General features: G+C 37.5%; 2 protein-coding genes across 2 annotated transcripts; both read left to right on the top strand.

The window, feature by feature from the left end:
- The first annotated feature begins 23 nt into the window (after window positions 1-23).
- On the top strand, window positions 24-4,952 carry LOC149097632 (uncharacterized). Its single transcript, XM_089280097.1, has 4 exons — window positions 24-420; window positions 1,953-2,134; window positions 2,401-2,530; window positions 3,212-4,952. Exons 1-4 carry the CDS (start codon window positions 97-99, stop codon window positions 3,746-3,748), a joined length of 1,173 nt encoding a protein of 390 aa, XP_089136223.1. The 5' UTR covers window positions 24-96; the 3' UTR covers window positions 3,749-4,952.
- Window positions 4,953-8,695: 3,743 nt separating this feature from the next.
- On the top strand, window positions 8,696-14,953 carry LOC149097631 (uncharacterized). Its single transcript, XM_089280258.1, has 5 exons — window positions 8,696-9,206; window positions 10,685-10,769; window positions 11,064-11,115; window positions 11,998-12,127; window positions 14,138-14,953. The coding sequence occupies exons 1-5, from the start codon at window positions 8,892-8,894 to the stop codon at window positions 14,648-14,650; spliced, it is 1,095 nt and encodes a 364-aa protein (XP_089136384.1). The 5' UTR covers window positions 8,696-8,891; the 3' UTR covers window positions 14,651-14,953.
- Window positions 14,954-16,117: the final 1,164 nt, after the last annotated feature.

Raw genomic sequence — 16,117 nt, 5'->3', positions numbered from 1 at the left:
CCTATGAGAGCGCGCATTAGATGGAAGAAACGTCAACTATATACTGATGAGATTGGGCCCAAGTCATGTAAATAAACACTTCATTCGCCTTGAAACATGGCCGTGACTGTCCGCATTGCCATCACGGTGACTTTTCTTACTTTTGTTTCTTGCGTTCAACTGCATAAACTCTATTCTTCATACTTCAAATTTTCGCACCAGAAACAAGAAAACGAAGAATCTGACAAAATTGCTGAGTTCAAAGCCGAAACTGAGCTAACTTGCGCCTTACGATGCAGCACAAAAGGAAATTGCGACGAAGCGACGTTTTACAGAAATGCTAAGAAATGCTTTTTGTATCAAAACAAGGGGAAAGGTTCCACTGAGCTTTACTCGAATGACAACGATAACACAAGATCAAAAATTGTGACAATGAAGAAGGTAAGAAATAAAGTTAAGGTAGTCTTTCTTTATCGCCATGAGTTTCATTAACTTAGATGATCTTTTTCATACATAGAAAAGGGTCAGGGAAAGGGTAAAAGTAGAGTTCCTGTTTAAAATGTTATTCTTTTTTTTACGTTTTTATCAATGTTAAACACAGCCAAATCGCTCTTTGAGGAAAACAATGATGGCTGACAACTGCAACAATCAGTTTTCGTGTCTCTTATCTCACTGTCAATCTTACTGACAATCAGCAATCAAATATGGAGTGATGGAGAAAAACCAGATGCGCTGAAATCCTCTGACATTCTTTGTTGTATTTAAATCCCTTTCATGCACATAGCGTTGCAAATGGAAGTTTATCGAGAAATATTCATCTATTATTCTCATAATCATGTTATTTTTTAAAAACGGTTGTCGCTGTTAAGTTTCTTTTTACGTATTTCCGTGAGCGATTTCCTTGTCTGCCATCTTTCTTCTCAATTGCCGTTTAAAAAGGAAACAAAGACAAATTCCCACTAATTTCCTTTAACGATCATAGGCTATAAAATGATCTTTGTTTAAATAAATAGTCATTAATCTGCACAGTTTGCACAGTTCACTGCACAGGTTTGCACAGTTCACTGGTGCTGTCACTTGAATATACATATAAAAATTGCTATCACAATCTTCCATCGCGAAACGGAAATTACATATGGAGGCCGATATTTGGCATCAAACACTGTATATGACCGTATTTCTACCTTTGTCACCCAGTCCAAAAGAAGTGATATAATATCATTACTTGCGCAAAAAAGATAGCAAAAATTGTTGTTCAAGCAGCATATGTGGCTGTTTCACAACTTCCAGGTCGGGACTAAACTTGGCATTGCCACTGGAGCGACAGAGGTCCAAATCAAGGTTTACCGATTCTAAGTCCAAAGTTGAAGAAAAATTGCCACATTCATCTTGCAAGCTTGAAAACTGAAAACAACGCTCTAAAATACTGCCGAATAGCTTTAATAAGAATGGTCTCACATTGGGTTTTCATTCAGTGACTGAAAAGGTGAGCACCACATTAGTATAATCTTTAACACTGGGAAGATATACGTATGCACACGAGCACCATCTCAAACTCGTTAGTAATTCATCAAGTTAAACAAAATCAAAACCAAGTCTTAAATTTTGTTTGAATTTCTCTGTTTTCTCCGTTTTAGTTTCGATCGAGAAGATACATAAAACACGTTTCATCACTTTCCCAAACAGCTCTGGAGTACATCAAGGATCCTCTGGGCGTCGTATTTTCAACCCTTTTCTCGGCGTTTGGAGATGTAATGAATCACTTTATCTCATGCTTGACGCCCTACTAAGATTATTTTGAAAAACACATCTGTTTCTTAAAGAAACGGAGGAAAACAGTTTTCTAGATTTAGGATCATTTACTCTAAAAAAACCTTCGTGAACTTCTATGAATTTCGTATTTTCAGTCATCAGTGAGCTATGAACCTTAAGCGGCCAACAATTACTGAGCCATAAAGTTGTTCTCCCTTAAGGTATGCATTAATCCGAGGCTGATTAATGGAGGCTGCACCTCTGGCGAAGACAATAGTAAAGACGAAGATGAAGATGACGAAGACGATGACGTCGATAACAATGAGGGATATTCCCTTCCTCCAAAAGCAACAGGAAACATAATTAAGAAGTCTTCCTGTAGCAGCATTCTACGACAAAATAGGTGAGTTTATTCATAGCCACAGTAAGTCATCTTTTACAACAGCGGGGTGATGACCAGAAACATTGTACGAGCCCTTTACGCGAGTATTTATATGAAAGAATTTTCAAATATCAATGCTTAATTGCACTCCCATTCATTCAATTACCCATAACAATCAAGGCGATCTTAATGTGCCCGACAATTCAAAGACGAAAAAAAAAAAAGGAAAGAAAGAAAAAAGTTAGGGACTTCGAAAACAACTCATAAACCTTTTCCTTTCATCTCAGCTCAAGCCAAAATGGTCTCTACAACATAACAGTCGGTAACATCACATGGAAGACATGGTGTAAAATGAATGCCATTTCCGGATGTGGAGATGGAGCCTGGACACTCGTGATGAGTATAAATGGTTCAAGGGTACGATATTTCATTATCAGCTTTAATCGAATTCTGCGAAATATCCAAATAAGTGTCTGTTCATGTAGTCAGCATGACAAAAAAACCCCATAAATTCTGCTGTTTGCTCTCCTGACAGGGTTACTGATGTTACTGTTTTTCTCCCAATTACGGATAATCAGGGTAATGCCGCTGTAGCAATTTGGGTCTTCGTTAACAAGAAGCAATTCAGAGGCATATTTCTAGCCTACTCCGGATAGGCTGCAAGTTAATTGCAGGGTTATCCCAGGGCCTCGAATTCCTTAAAAACACAAGCATAGTTGGGTTCGAACCAAAAACTACTCAATACAGAATATAGAACATTGACTATTAGGCCAGCGTTTAAAAAACTCTAGCTAACCATACTTAATAGAGGGGAATGGTTATGAAACTCGACAAAGTTCTTTGTTGTATGTTTTTGTTCTCTTTTTTGGCCTTGACCGTGCACAAAACACAGTAGCTGTTTACTACTGACCTAGGAACTAACCAATAGAAACGTTTTGGTTACGTAATTCATTATAAATGCAAAACAAACGATTGTGCACGGTCACGACCTTCCAACATAATTTTGGCATTTTTGTTTGCTGCTTTGATGTTTGCGGGCTTCATAACCATTTTCCTCTATTAACTATGAGCTAACAACAAAATAAACTCTTCTCCTAGAAAACGTTCTCTTACGATTCTCATCGCTGGACCAACAAATCGTCTTATTATCAAACAGTAGCCCACGGAAAAGCCGAAAACAAACTTCCAGGATACTGGCTGAGTTCGTTCCGCAGAATTTGCGTGAAGATGAAGTTTCTACCTAGCGACAGAAGGACCGCCATTCTGCTGAACTACACCGCAGGATCACTTCACTCGGCGTTCCAAGAGGGAATAACTAATACCTGGCCAGCAGATTTTTCCACCATGGAAAAATTCCCATGGACCCCATCCAAGATCAACACAAGTTGTTTCGTACAGGGTCTCAACCTTATCGCCGGCACGCTGTGGCACCCAAGGATGACGATCAAGTCACGAATAGGCATGCAATCCCAGCCTCTGAGGTGCGCCCAACCATATTTGGTTCGCGGTGTTGGTATTGGCTATCAGCAGCACCATCCACCAATCCGTGAAATTAGTTGTGGAGAAATTATAATAAGCCGTCAAATGCCTAAAATAAAAACTCATCAAGCATTCTGTAGAATCTACATTCAATAACGATCAAAAATTATTAGCGGTCACTGAAAAATAATGAAGCACTGTACTCAAAATCTGATTATCTTTCAGTCCAATCTATCTACCATTGTTACTAACCAGCCGAAGAACTGTTTGTCTATAGGAACGATTAAACGTCAACTAGACAGCAAAAGAGGCTAGTTTTTAATAACATTTACAATTTTCTCTTTGAAGAAGGAAAATATTTGCACTCACTTTTATTTTAAATGTAGGAACACAAACTAAAGAAACTTGCCGTTCTGTAAATAACTCTACAAAGGTTAACAGCTGCAGAATGAATGTTCCCTCGTTTATCAATTCACAAATTATAAGCCTTCAACAAGAACGTTCGTGTAAAACTGATAAAATATTTTATGAACACATATGGCAAACACACGCACTGAATGCATGCCCATATCCAAGAAAAATGATGAAAGCAGCAATTTACTTTGGCATCATTTTACTCAGTTTCGATTGTTGCTGTCATCTTCTTAAACTTTGCTCCTCACACTTCAAATTTTCGCTCCTCAAACAATCACATGAAGACTTCAAACCTATTACTAAGTTCAAAGCGGAAGCTGAAACTGAGCTAAGGTGCGCGTTGCGATCAGTAAATAGCCTTTCTTACTGCATTGTAGCACAAAAGGCAATTGTGGTAAAGTCACGTTTAACAGATATTCTTAGAAATGCTTTTTGTATCAAAAGATGGTTGAAGGTTCCATTGATTTTTTCGCGAGCGATAGTAACGCGAAATCAAGGATTGCGACGATCATTAAGGCGAGCGATATATTTTTAGTCTCGACATGATAGAAAAAAATCAGGTTATACGTCGAAAGCTTTGGACACTGCGATCTTTTTTTCCTCATTGAGATGTTCCAAATGATATAATAAAGGACAATTGTCAGTAAAACCTTTGTTTTTGTTTACATAGGAGAGTTTGGCTATTATATTTTATTCGGAGCATTGCGAAACGAACAAATCACTTTGAAAGTACTAAAGATAATTATTAAACATACTTTCAGGAACACAACTTACAGCAAAGCAATAAGATCTCGCCTCACCATGAAATATCAATAATTACGATGACACCGAAAATGGCGGAAGCTGACTACGGTCCTTTAAAATTAAAACACCTTTCCTTGAAAATGTTGTTTTAACATATTTACTCGCAGATTCGGTATCTCAATGAAAAAAAAAAAAACCAAAATCACTATTCCCCACAGCTGACGCTGGGAAATAAAGTAATGAGAATCAGATAATATTAAGTTATACTTCTGGGCCGGGTTGTTCGAAAGCCGGTTAACGCTAACCCAGGATTAAAAGTTAACCGAAGAATTCATTTTTGTCGTGTAAAAATGTTTTTCACTGCTTATATTTTGTGTAGTTTGAGATTACGCAAGCTCAAAACTGAAGGACAAACAATATATACAGAAAACCTCATCGAAAAGTTACAAAACTGAAATCAAAATTCTCGCTAATCCTGGGTTAACTTAATCTGGCTTTGAACAACCCGGCCCTGCTGTATTAGAGATTAGCAGGAAAAATTAGCTAAAAGTGCTAAAATTAGTGTTTGTTTAAAAGAATGTTACAATGTCTTAGGAATTGGCATGGATTGTTGTCAGCCTCAAGAGTTTTGGCCGTGTTCCATGATTCAAGTGTCTTTTTGGTGCGATTTTTCCTTTGTAATAGAGTTGTTGCAGAGTTGTCAAAGTCAATAACATGATCAAAAGTCCACGCATGTGCCAGCGTTATGTAAACACCACATAATCAAATTCATACCCTGCAAGTGCAACCGGTTTATCATGAAAATTTCGACGAACTTCACTGAGGTGTTTATAAGTAAACGCCTCCTGAGTTCAAAATTGGACAGAACTTTTTGAAAATTCTCTTTCAATTCTTATTCAATAGAGTTATGGTCAAGTCACAGAAGTGTTCGGGAACACAATTTTATTCTAAGCGTGCGTCAGGTAATCCAGGAAAAGTACCGTAAGGATTGAAATCATTCAAGGAGATGAAAACCCATATTTTGAGGAATTAATGCTACACCAGTCCACGAGTACGGAAGATGGAGGGTGCTTTCCATTATGTCAAAGATTCCGGAAATTTCGGTCGGAATTCAAATGATTGGGTCCGTTTCAGTTTCTTCCGACCGGAATATTCGGGATCACCTCTGGAGGTGGTCCACTTATTTCGGTCGGAATATTTCGACGAAATTCGCCGTTCCATTTTTGACAAACCGGTTCTTTGTCCTAATTAGGGAATTCGGAAAAGGAATAAAAAAAATGGAAAGAGCCATTCCTATCGGTTGGCCCGGTTTGATCGGAAAATGACGTCCCATTTTCCTCGGGTATTTCCACTGATCTCTGAATGGTCGGTTTGGCATAATGGAAAGCACCCGAAGTTTTAGATTGGTCTTGCATTGTTAATTGTGTCTTGAACGCTTTCCTATAACTATTAGCGCCATCATCTTTAACAACGTCACAATCCAGGCGCTAAGAAAAACTTTATCGTTGCCACAACCTCTTAAAACATTGCTTCTAAGTCTTGCTGTCAGTGTTCTGTGTTCTTTTATTTTACTCAATGTTGGTCTCTCTGAATATTTCTTGCATTTCTTGTTCGACATTTTAGGAATAGTTTGCCTCGCATTCTCAGCGATGCTTTATTTCAAAATTTATTTTGCCGTATGGCGCCACAGAAATCAAGTTCAAGCATTGCAGGTACAACAAGTAACACAGAATGGTTAAATAACAAATATTGCTAGGCTGAAAAAATTAAAAGCACGTATTGACGACTTCGTAGAAGTGAGAATAACTCGTCTTCAGCCTCTTTTGTATAGCTTTCAATCCTCTAGAGGAGAATTGCGAACTATTGCACTGAGCTGAAACGTCCTTCAAAAGGGAAAACTGGAATTGGACGTTCTTAGATTGGATGTTCACGTCAACGTGTTTTGACCAACGTAATTGGCTGAGTAACCCTTTCACAATCCACCTTTCAGCCATTGCTATTGATAATGCTTATTTTGAGCAATTCCCTATATTGTTTATAACTATTGATTAGATGAGACTCTGTAGTGGTTTTAGAGCTATTGTGTAAAGTTTTGAATTAACACAAAGGTTCCAAAAAAGGAAAACCCAACTCTTAGAGAGCGAGGTTATTTTACTTGGTTCTGCATTCACGTGCTGCCTAGTTATACTGCTAAGAGCAGCGATGTCAAAGCCCCAAATATGTGATAGAAGTGAGCAGGTGGTTCATGTGAAGCTTGGTGAAATCTTACTTAACAAAGTCAAGAGAGGATGAAGAGTAAGCGAGTCGATCCTCCATACAGGCCTTGTTCCTAATGTAATCCGTCTCAAGTTATTTTTAGATCACTCTGGGTTTCAGAGTGTAGAAGTAGCTAATGCTGTGACGCGAATTTCGCTTTAAAAAAAATTAAATAAACGTTTATTTAAAGTCACCACACTCGTACAGGACTAAACTAGCTTACATTACATTACTCTACTTATTACATTACTGTACTTATTGCATTGATCTACTTATTTCGTACAACACACCACTTGTAAATAAGTTACTCTACATTTTGTCATTACATTTCTACTCGTTATTCACTTTGTTTCCAACTTTCAGCTATTTACAATAGTAACTTACACCAGATTTACGGGAATTTTGCTCACTTGGACAGCCGCACCCAAGCAGCTTTACACGCATTTTCATTCTGCACGAACACATCTGAGCAACTCGTGGGGTAACATTACCGTGGGACAACCGGATAACCGTGATGTGCAAAAATAACTTGAGAGGGATTATCTTGTAAATAAGGACTCAGTAAAGCGTTCATTTTCTTATGGCGGATGCAAATTGTGGAATAATCTTTCCAATGACTTGAAAGAAGCTGAGTATGTGAACTAGCTTTCAGTCGTCGTCTACTGGATGGAAAGCTACGCATGGGAAAATTTTTGATTTTCATTTTTATATCTTAATGAAGCTCTGGTGTATATTAGATCCAGTGTATTGTAGCTCTAGTGTATATTAGCTTTTCTGTATTTTTATATAATACTGTATTTACATAATATTGTGACTGAAAAGCGCAGCTTCGGAGTTGCAATAAACGTATGTATGTACACGGGGGATTATAAACAATTATTGGATGAGGTTTTGTGATATCCAGAATAATCAAGGTCGAGGTAGGGGTTATCAGCCGAAGACGAAGGCTTCGGCTGATAACCCTTACCGAGACCTGCTGGACAGTACTTGCAGAGACTGTTCTTTATGTAACAACTAACAATTGATCTTATTGCATGACTCATTGTTTGTTTTATATATATATTTTAAAACACTTACATACGTACATGTGTTTCATATTTTATTAATTATTAGATAAGTAATCGTAATTAGGTGTCCCCAATTAGTATACATTGTATGCTAGCGACTTCGACACGTTAATAAAGTTCTTATCTTATCTTATCTTATCTTACCTTGATTATTCTGGATATCACAAAAAACGAATCTAATAATTGTTTTATTATACATTGAACGAAAAACAAAATGGAAGTCATGTTTTTGCTTCCTCACTAACGGCAAGCAAAACAAAGCGCGCGAACTTGACATGATTACCCTCAGAAATCATGCACCGCGGTCATACATGACATGATTACCCGTGACCTTGAGTGTCCTTGCCATGATTATTGTATAATCTGTAGCTAGATGACGTCACAGGCGCTGATTTCGAAAATTCACTGAACGCTTTCGGCCAATCAGAAAAGAGATAGCAAGTTCAATGTATAATAATCTATCTTATCCTTAATCCTTTCTTGACAAAGTAATAGTTTTGACTATCACAGCACACACGACTATCAATCTGATGAATAAGCTAAGATCAACGTGAGCTAATAAAAAAACTTGCTGTGTGTTTCTAGAAATCAAGTCTCTTAAGTCATCTGTCAATGACTCTGAAAAGCAAAACAGCTGCAGTGTTCTTTAGCCAATCAGCGGGCAAAGCCAAGGTTGATTGTTCTCTTGTTATTGGTTCCAACACAACACACACTGCCTAGCCAAAAACATCTGTAGAAGTATCTGTATGCAAATGAAAAACATACATCGCAAAAGCTTACGCAAGTAAATAAACGCTTCATTTCGCAGAAAGAAAAGTATGACGGCCTTGACAATCCACACCGGTATCGTTTTACTCAGTTTCACTTGTTGTTGTCATCTACGCGAGCTCTGCTCTTCATACTTCACATTTTCCTTCCCAAAACGATTGCATGCAGACTCCGAGCCTATTTCTGAGTTCAAAGCTGAAACTGAGCTAACTTGCGCCTTACGATGCAGCACAAAAGGCAATTGCGATGAAGCGACTTTCAACAGAGACTCTAAGAAATGCTCATTTTATCAAAAGGAGAAAGATTCAACTGAGCCTTACGCAGACGGCGACAACATGCCATCGAGAATTTTGAAGATGAGGAAGGTAAGCCCTAAATTTCTAGCAGTATTTTCTAGTTGTGTAGTATACAATGTAGGTGTAAAGTGTCAAGCTGTATGTAATGTACTGATGTAATTTACAGTATGTGTGTAAAGGTTTCTCCTCGCAAATGTAATGAAATGAACGTAGAATAATAGACTGCAAAACTTAAATAAATTTCCAGCCACAACTTGACAAATAAAGACAATTACCCTGCGACAAGCTTTTGGAATTACGACGAGTTCGTGTAACTTGCCCGCTTCGATAGACTGTTTTGAGCGTATATATCTCCTTCATTTCAAGTTCAGAGAATGTGTTACCTTTCTAGACAGTGTTGTGTAAAAGAAATAGTTTCCCTAACATGAAGCTAACTGAAGATCTCTTTGACAAAATTTATTGTTAACTGTTTTCACTTACAACAATATCAATGAAAATCTGATAACACATTACTTCAGAACAATTTTAGTTTCCTTGTTTACGTTATTTGACACATTTCTGTAAGGTTATAGCAGTAATTAATGAAAAATACGGAGGAAAAGAAAACTCTTACAAATTTTCTTTAAAACGACCACTGATAATGAAATGATGATTATTTAAATAACAAAAGCGCCACCTTCAAAAATTTAATTAAACAGTGATTTAACGCTGTCGCTTGAAAATCAATTTCAAGTAAAATATCAAACACGAGAGACCGTGTTTGACGCGCATTTCCAAGCACGGTTTTGAATGTTTGATATAATCTTTCCAAACGAAATTAAAACTGAGGAGAAAACGGAGAAGTAAAACCATAAACTGACCCTATGCTAATTAAGATCAGATATCCAAACACCGTTACCTTTCTCTAAACTTGATGAAATATTAATGAATTTGAATATACATTTTCAAGTGAAGGCGTTAAAGGAAATAAAACCAAACACTTTCCGGATCTAACCATCACAAAGCGGAAATTAAACGCAAGAGAAGACAAACTTCATTACAGTTTGATCGTGGTTTTAACCCTCACTATTTTTCTGTTCATTGCTGAGGTATAATGTTTGAGCAAGGATCGTCTCTCAAGTTTGATCCCGGCCCGCGCTGCTATATGTGGCTTGAGTCTGCCGTTGGTTTTCGCCTTGCTTCGAGGGTTTTTCTCTGGGTTCTCCGGTTTTCCTCCCTCCACAAAAACGAGAATCTCCAAATTTCAATTCGACTAGGATAGCGGACCTGCATAAAATCCAGATAAGGCTGATGTGGCTTCCTCTCTAAATATTGTAAATTTATTTATTTATCTATAATGTTCTGTATAATTATAACACGTGTTCATACATTTTGATTATCACGCTCTTGTTACCCGGCGGTCCTTTCGGGCTCTTTTACTGGTAAAAACGCAGAGCACGTGACTAAATTCTTTCAAATCAGGGAAGAATTTTTGCATTGAAAAAAAGTAAAGGTGAAGTGAAAATATTAAACTGCCGATAAACAAAGCTGTGCGACGCTTCTTCTAGGTAACCATCCGGCCAATCAACAAGAATAACAAGGACTGTTCTTCTTCAAATGGTAAAAACAAAGGAAATACTGACGTTGATCGAGGTAAGGCAGTAAACCGTATTGGAAAAATCGATCTATGTTGAACACCCGATAAGGTTTCGATTCTTATCATCCAATAGGAACGTAAGGAGCACTCGCAATTTGTCACATGACGCAACGAGAATCCGTTATGTTGCTTAGCAACCTGGAAGATGGAATTGCAGGCTCAGACTCGTTGGACACGACTGAGATGTCGTCATCAACTTGTGTTTGCTACCCCGCGACTGTAACTTAGTGTGTAAAAATATTGTTTGATGCTTTTCCAGTAACTTCTCACCGTTTTATTTATTTTCAAAGGGAAAGACAAAATCACGGGAACATCTTGCAGCGACATCCTACAAAAAGACAGGTTTGTATCCATCCCTTTGAAGTAAGTAAAACCTTTATTTAAGTGTCTATGTGTTTAGCCTAGATAGACTTACTGGGGACACTAGTAAATAGCAGCACTAATTGACATACGGTACTTACAAAATTTGAATATTTACAGGAAAATGATAAAAACTTATTCCTGAAGCCACCTAATGATTCCATTAATTTATCCTATTGCCGGTTTTCACATGACGTCACCAAAATTCAAACTACAAAACTATTGATTCTCCTTATATTTTACTTTCATGACGTATAAGAGCAGCTGAAAACTAATATTCATACAAATGTTTGCTCCGAATGGGTTCTTGGTTTTGTGATAGACAACGCTTGAATTTCTAAGCTTTTCCGTGACACGGCATTTACGTGACGGCCGAGTTGGTTAAAAGGTGACTTATTTCGGGACTTATTTCGAGGAATTTGGCTATGTGAACAGTTCTTGTATTAGGAAAAGTATTATTGTAATGTTTTTGAGTTCCTCGAGAGATAAATTTACGCTTTTGTAGCAAAACTCACGGACAGATGTTTCTGTTCGTTTCCGGCCGCCATGTTGGTGCCCATCCGGATGGGTACCAGCATGGCGTCTCCATACAAATCTCTATAAATTTTGGTAAGAGGTTTCTCCGCATATCTTGCATAAGAGAGATTGCTGTAACCTGAATCTTGGCGAGAATCTTTGCATATTTACCTTCTTTCTTTTCTCAGATTCTGGACTTTATCTATTGAACGGTTTTGATTTTTATTTCGATCTATTTTGAATGGCGTGACACGAAAACCAGCAATAAAGCCCTGTGTTTTCTCAATCAGTTCAACCTCAATGGTCAACCAAGCAAACATAATAAAAAATATTTTTGTTTTATTGCAGCTCAAGTCCAAATGGTCACTACCACATAACAATTGGAAACGTCACTTGGAAAACAAGATGTACAATGAATAAAGTTTCCGGATGTGGACGTGGAGTGTGGGAACTAATTATGAGAATTAATGGTTCAATGGTATGAAGCATCAGTAATATTTTTTTTTCTGGGAATTATTTTTCCCGATTACTCCTCCCCCCTCCCCCCACAAAAAATAAATCCGTTATTCAAAGACTCGCAAACACAGCAATAGCGAAAAAATGACGTAAAACAGTTTAATACCTGCTGTAGAACACTTTTTTGAGCTATGTTTTGTTTTATGGTCCTGTCCAATATCTTGTAAAAGTGGCTTTAAAATATGTAGCCCCGATTCCCTTGTCAATGTGTTTCAGCATTTGGAAAATTTTATCTAGAAATTTAGTCCCTTCCAACATTTTTCGACTAAATCAAGGAATTTAAGAGGCTGTCTCTGTAAGAACCGACCACTGATTTTACTTCGAAAATTCGATTTTTCTCATAAGCTGGGATTTCAAAGCCGTTACCAAGTCAATCACTAAAATGAGTTTTATTTCATTAAAAATTCCAATTGAAGTTTTCTACGATTGATTGAAGTTTGGTCCGCTCGACACAAGTTTCATACCCGCCGAAGCTGAAAAAATAGCATATATTGCCGGCGCTCTAAAAAAATAATATTCGCTCAAAAGTCCCAATTCTTTTTTTCAACTATAGATATATCATAGCAGTTTGTTTAGCCATGTTGCAATTATAATTCAACGTTGTTCCTTCAACGGTTAAAAGAAGATTTCCTACCTGTTAAATCGAGTTTTGAACCAAACTCGAAAATAGCTCTACTTTGCAGGCACGTTTTAAAAATGTGGCAAGTGATTTAGTTCCCAATCTTTCCGTGAATAACGGAAAGATGGGGAACTAAATCACTTGTTGTAAACACAAAATGGCCGTGGCATTTATCAATCCTTCCTTGGCTTCCCGAATCACCGTTTATTGTTCATACATGTATGCGTGCCGAGAGTTGTCCAAAAGAGTGCTTCTACAAACCTTTCAAGAGGAGTCTACATGATTAAACCGGCCTCGAGGAAAACAATGGTCAGTAATGCAAAGAACATCGAAGTATGTGACGTTCACGCTCGACACAGACGAGGAACGTATAAATCTACTTTATATACAAACCTACAGTTGGAAGGAAAAGCTGGCAGTTTTAATGCTACCTAGGTTTCAAGGATCGCTACAAAGGACCAAAACTTTAATCTTGAAGCCAGGTAAGAGATTTACGGGAATTTATCGGAGCACTTTACGAAGGCGAGTGTGTTAGTTACTCACTGGTATATTTTCAAAATTTCCTGAACTTTAAGCGCTCGTTAGTTTTGAAAACCTAGTGGGCTGACAAATTTTATCACTGTTTTAAATTAAGGGACATTTATACTTTCTATTCATGTAGTTCGGCAGTTTCAAACAGGTGCCACATTTTTAAAACGTGCCTGCAAAGTAAAGCTATTTTCGAGTTTGGTTCAAAACTCGATTTAACAGGTAGGAAATCTTCTTTTAACCGTTGAAGGAACAACGTTGAATTATAATTGCAACATGGCTAAACAAACTGCTATGATATATCTATAGTTGAAAAAAAGAATTGGGACTTTTTAGCGAATATTATTTTTTTAGAGCGCCGGCAATATATGCTATTTTTTCAGCTTCGGCGGGTATGAAACTTGTGTCGAGCGGACCAAACTTCAATCAATCGTAGAAAACTTCAATTGGAATTTTTAATGAAATAAAAACTCATTTTAGTGATTGACTTGGTAACGGCTTTGAAATCCCAGCTTATGAGAAAAATCGAATTTTCGAAGTAAAATCAGTGGTCGGTTCTTACAGAGACAGCCTCTTAAGTCTCATTTGATTCGCCTCCTCCATTTTGGCGAAATAATTAACGTTCGCACAAGTAACAATCATGTGCTTCACTGTTACCTGCAACTTAATTTTAAAATTTGGATAAGTTAAATTAGAAGGGTAATATAACATTGTCAGAAATTTCGCGGCAACTACCCTAGTCCATTACAGTTTAGCTTTACCCACACACCCCTCCAGTTGATAATTTTGTCAGATCGCTAATAGCAAATATGTCTCACCTCTTAGAACACATTCTTTTATGATTCTCATCAATGGAACAGCAAAGTTCCTTACCGAGACACTGCCTTTGGGCGAGACAACGAAATCAAACTTCCTGGATACTGGCTGAGAAATTTTACCAAGATATGTGTCACCATGAAGTTCGCATCAAACACGTCAAGGAGCGCAACATCTATAGTGATGAATTATACATCACCGTCGCTTTACTCAGCTATACACAGTGGAGTTAAGACATGGCCAGCAGACCTGTCCATCATCAAGACTCCACCCAACATCGACAGAAGTTGTTTGGTGCAGGGCTTCAACATGCTTGGATCTGACCCATGGTGTATAAAGTCCCGGATTGGAGTGAAAACCCAGCCTGGAAACTTGAGTACCTTACCATATTTGGTGCGCGGTGTTGGTATTGGTTGGTATTGGCATGGATATCATAAAATACCTTGTGGAGAATTGATAATTAGGCAGCCAAACGTTGCAGTGGAAACCTATCCAGCTTTCTGTAGAGTCTACATTCAGTAACAGTTCCAATTGGAGAGCTATCATCCACAGATATTCTTATTATTCAGTTTACTCTAACCATGTTGCTTTACTCTTTTTCAATCAACAATCACCGATTCGGTAAAACCTGAGTAATAAAGAAAAAAAGTAAGTTCAAAGGAACAATTTACAACTTTCGTTGATTGAGCCACTGCGCGCCAGACGTTACACATTCGAAACCTTAGGTCATCTAATCTGGGGATTATTTGTTGTTAGTTTATAAATTCTTCTCTTTAGGCCTATTTTTTGTGCTATGTTTTAAATAAAGGCGGGAAGACAAAAAAACTGTAATGTGGATTTTGCCTCATTTGATACAAATTGAGTTGATTATAGTTATTTACGTTATGAGCATGTCCGTTTGGAATTGTATCACGCGTGGGCTTGAAGAGACTTTGATTGTGATTCCTATATATTATCACTGATCAGATCAGCCTCTGCCTCTCCCATTTTAAACCTGCGAAAACAATTTTTTTAAAGTTTTATTCTTGCTCTTTCTTTTAGTAAATGCCTCTGAATCTATGAAGAAAATGTCGCTTGCTGCCATACAGTTTACATATGTGTTATATATGTCAAACTTGGCTACGACGAAGAGAATCATTCCAATAATTGGTTCCGTCTAAAATTTAATATTATAAGAAAAATGTTTTCTGCTAAGTGTGAGTCTACTTTTCGTTTTGACAAGGGAACAATATTTTACGAAACTGGCTTGAAAAAGGCATGAACGCAGATGTTGTTAAACGTTGCCGTTATGTTTCCGAGAATGGCTGACGGTGGTTACGTATTTATTAAACCCAAATTTAGAAATTTAACAATATTTATACGTTGAAACGCGGCTTCCCGTACTGTGATTAAGATCTGAACGAAGATGCAACAGGAATTAACTCGCAATATACACTTCTTCTTGCTCTTTCAGTATAATTTCTTAGAAATCTATAGCGCATGCGCACTGAGCCCACATCGCCGCCTACAAACACCTGTGAACTCTAGAATTTAGGTATCATGGTAGGTGGAGTGACAGTGATTAAAAATCGCGCTCTTACGCTGGCTCTTTGAAAGAAAACCCCATCAACCTATACATTTTCTGCAAGCTTAAGAGTGCCTGCCTGTAAAAATCAGACAAATTCTTAATTTCGCGGCAAGGGTCGAAAATTCGATTTCGCTCTTATTTTTACGGTAGATAGGCTAGGGTATGACAAAAACTACTGAATAGTTTTTTTTGGCAAAATATCCTTTTATTTCAAAGAAATATGCAAATTACCAAATTCCGCTAAAATCGTCATTTGACGCACCATTTTAGTAAACAAGTTTGAGAGCCTCGCATGCAAAACCACATCATTCTTCCGTCTTTAAAACACTCAAATATTTTTGTGCAATATTTAATTGTGTACTGGGTTGATTTTAGGGAATGTTGCGGTTTTTGTTGGGTGCAAAATAATTAAATTTCGAAGA

This window comes from Orbicella faveolata, unplaced genomic scaffold, assembly GCF_042242905.1.
Source record: "Orbicella faveolata isolate gen_17 unplaced genomic scaffold, um_ofav_v1 contig_47, whole genome shotgun sequence".
NCBI lineage: Eukaryota > Metazoa > Cnidaria > Anthozoa > Scleractinia > Merulinidae > Orbicella > Orbicella faveolata.
This window is presented reverse-complemented; position numbering and strand designations above follow the sequence as displayed.

Bases quoted from the DNA above. Each gene is read 5' to 3' on its own strand.
- LOC149097632 (XM_089280097.1), top strand. From the start codon at position 97: ATGGCCGTGACTGTCCGCATTGCCATCACGGTGACTTTTCTTACTTTT. The intron at 2,135-2,400 runs GTGAGTTTATTC...CTTTCATCTCAG, and splicing joins AGCATTCTACGACAAAATAG to CTCAAGCCAAAATGGTCTCT. The intron at 2,531-3,211 runs GTACGATATTTC...CTCTTCTCCTAG, and splicing joins TGAGTATAAATGGTTCAAGG to AAAACGTTCTCTTACGATTC.
- LOC149097631 (XM_089280258.1), top strand. From the start codon at position 8,892: ATGACGGCCTTGACAATCCACACCGGTATCGTTTTACTCAGTTTCACT. The intron at 9,207-10,684 runs GTAAGCCCTAAA...CGCTTCTTCTAG, and splicing joins GAATTTTGAAGATGAGGAAG to GTAACCATCCGGCCAATCAA. The intron at 10,770-11,063 runs GTAAGGCAGTAA...TTATTTTCAAAG, and splicing joins AAATACTGACGTTGATCGAG to GGAAAGACAAAATCACGGGA.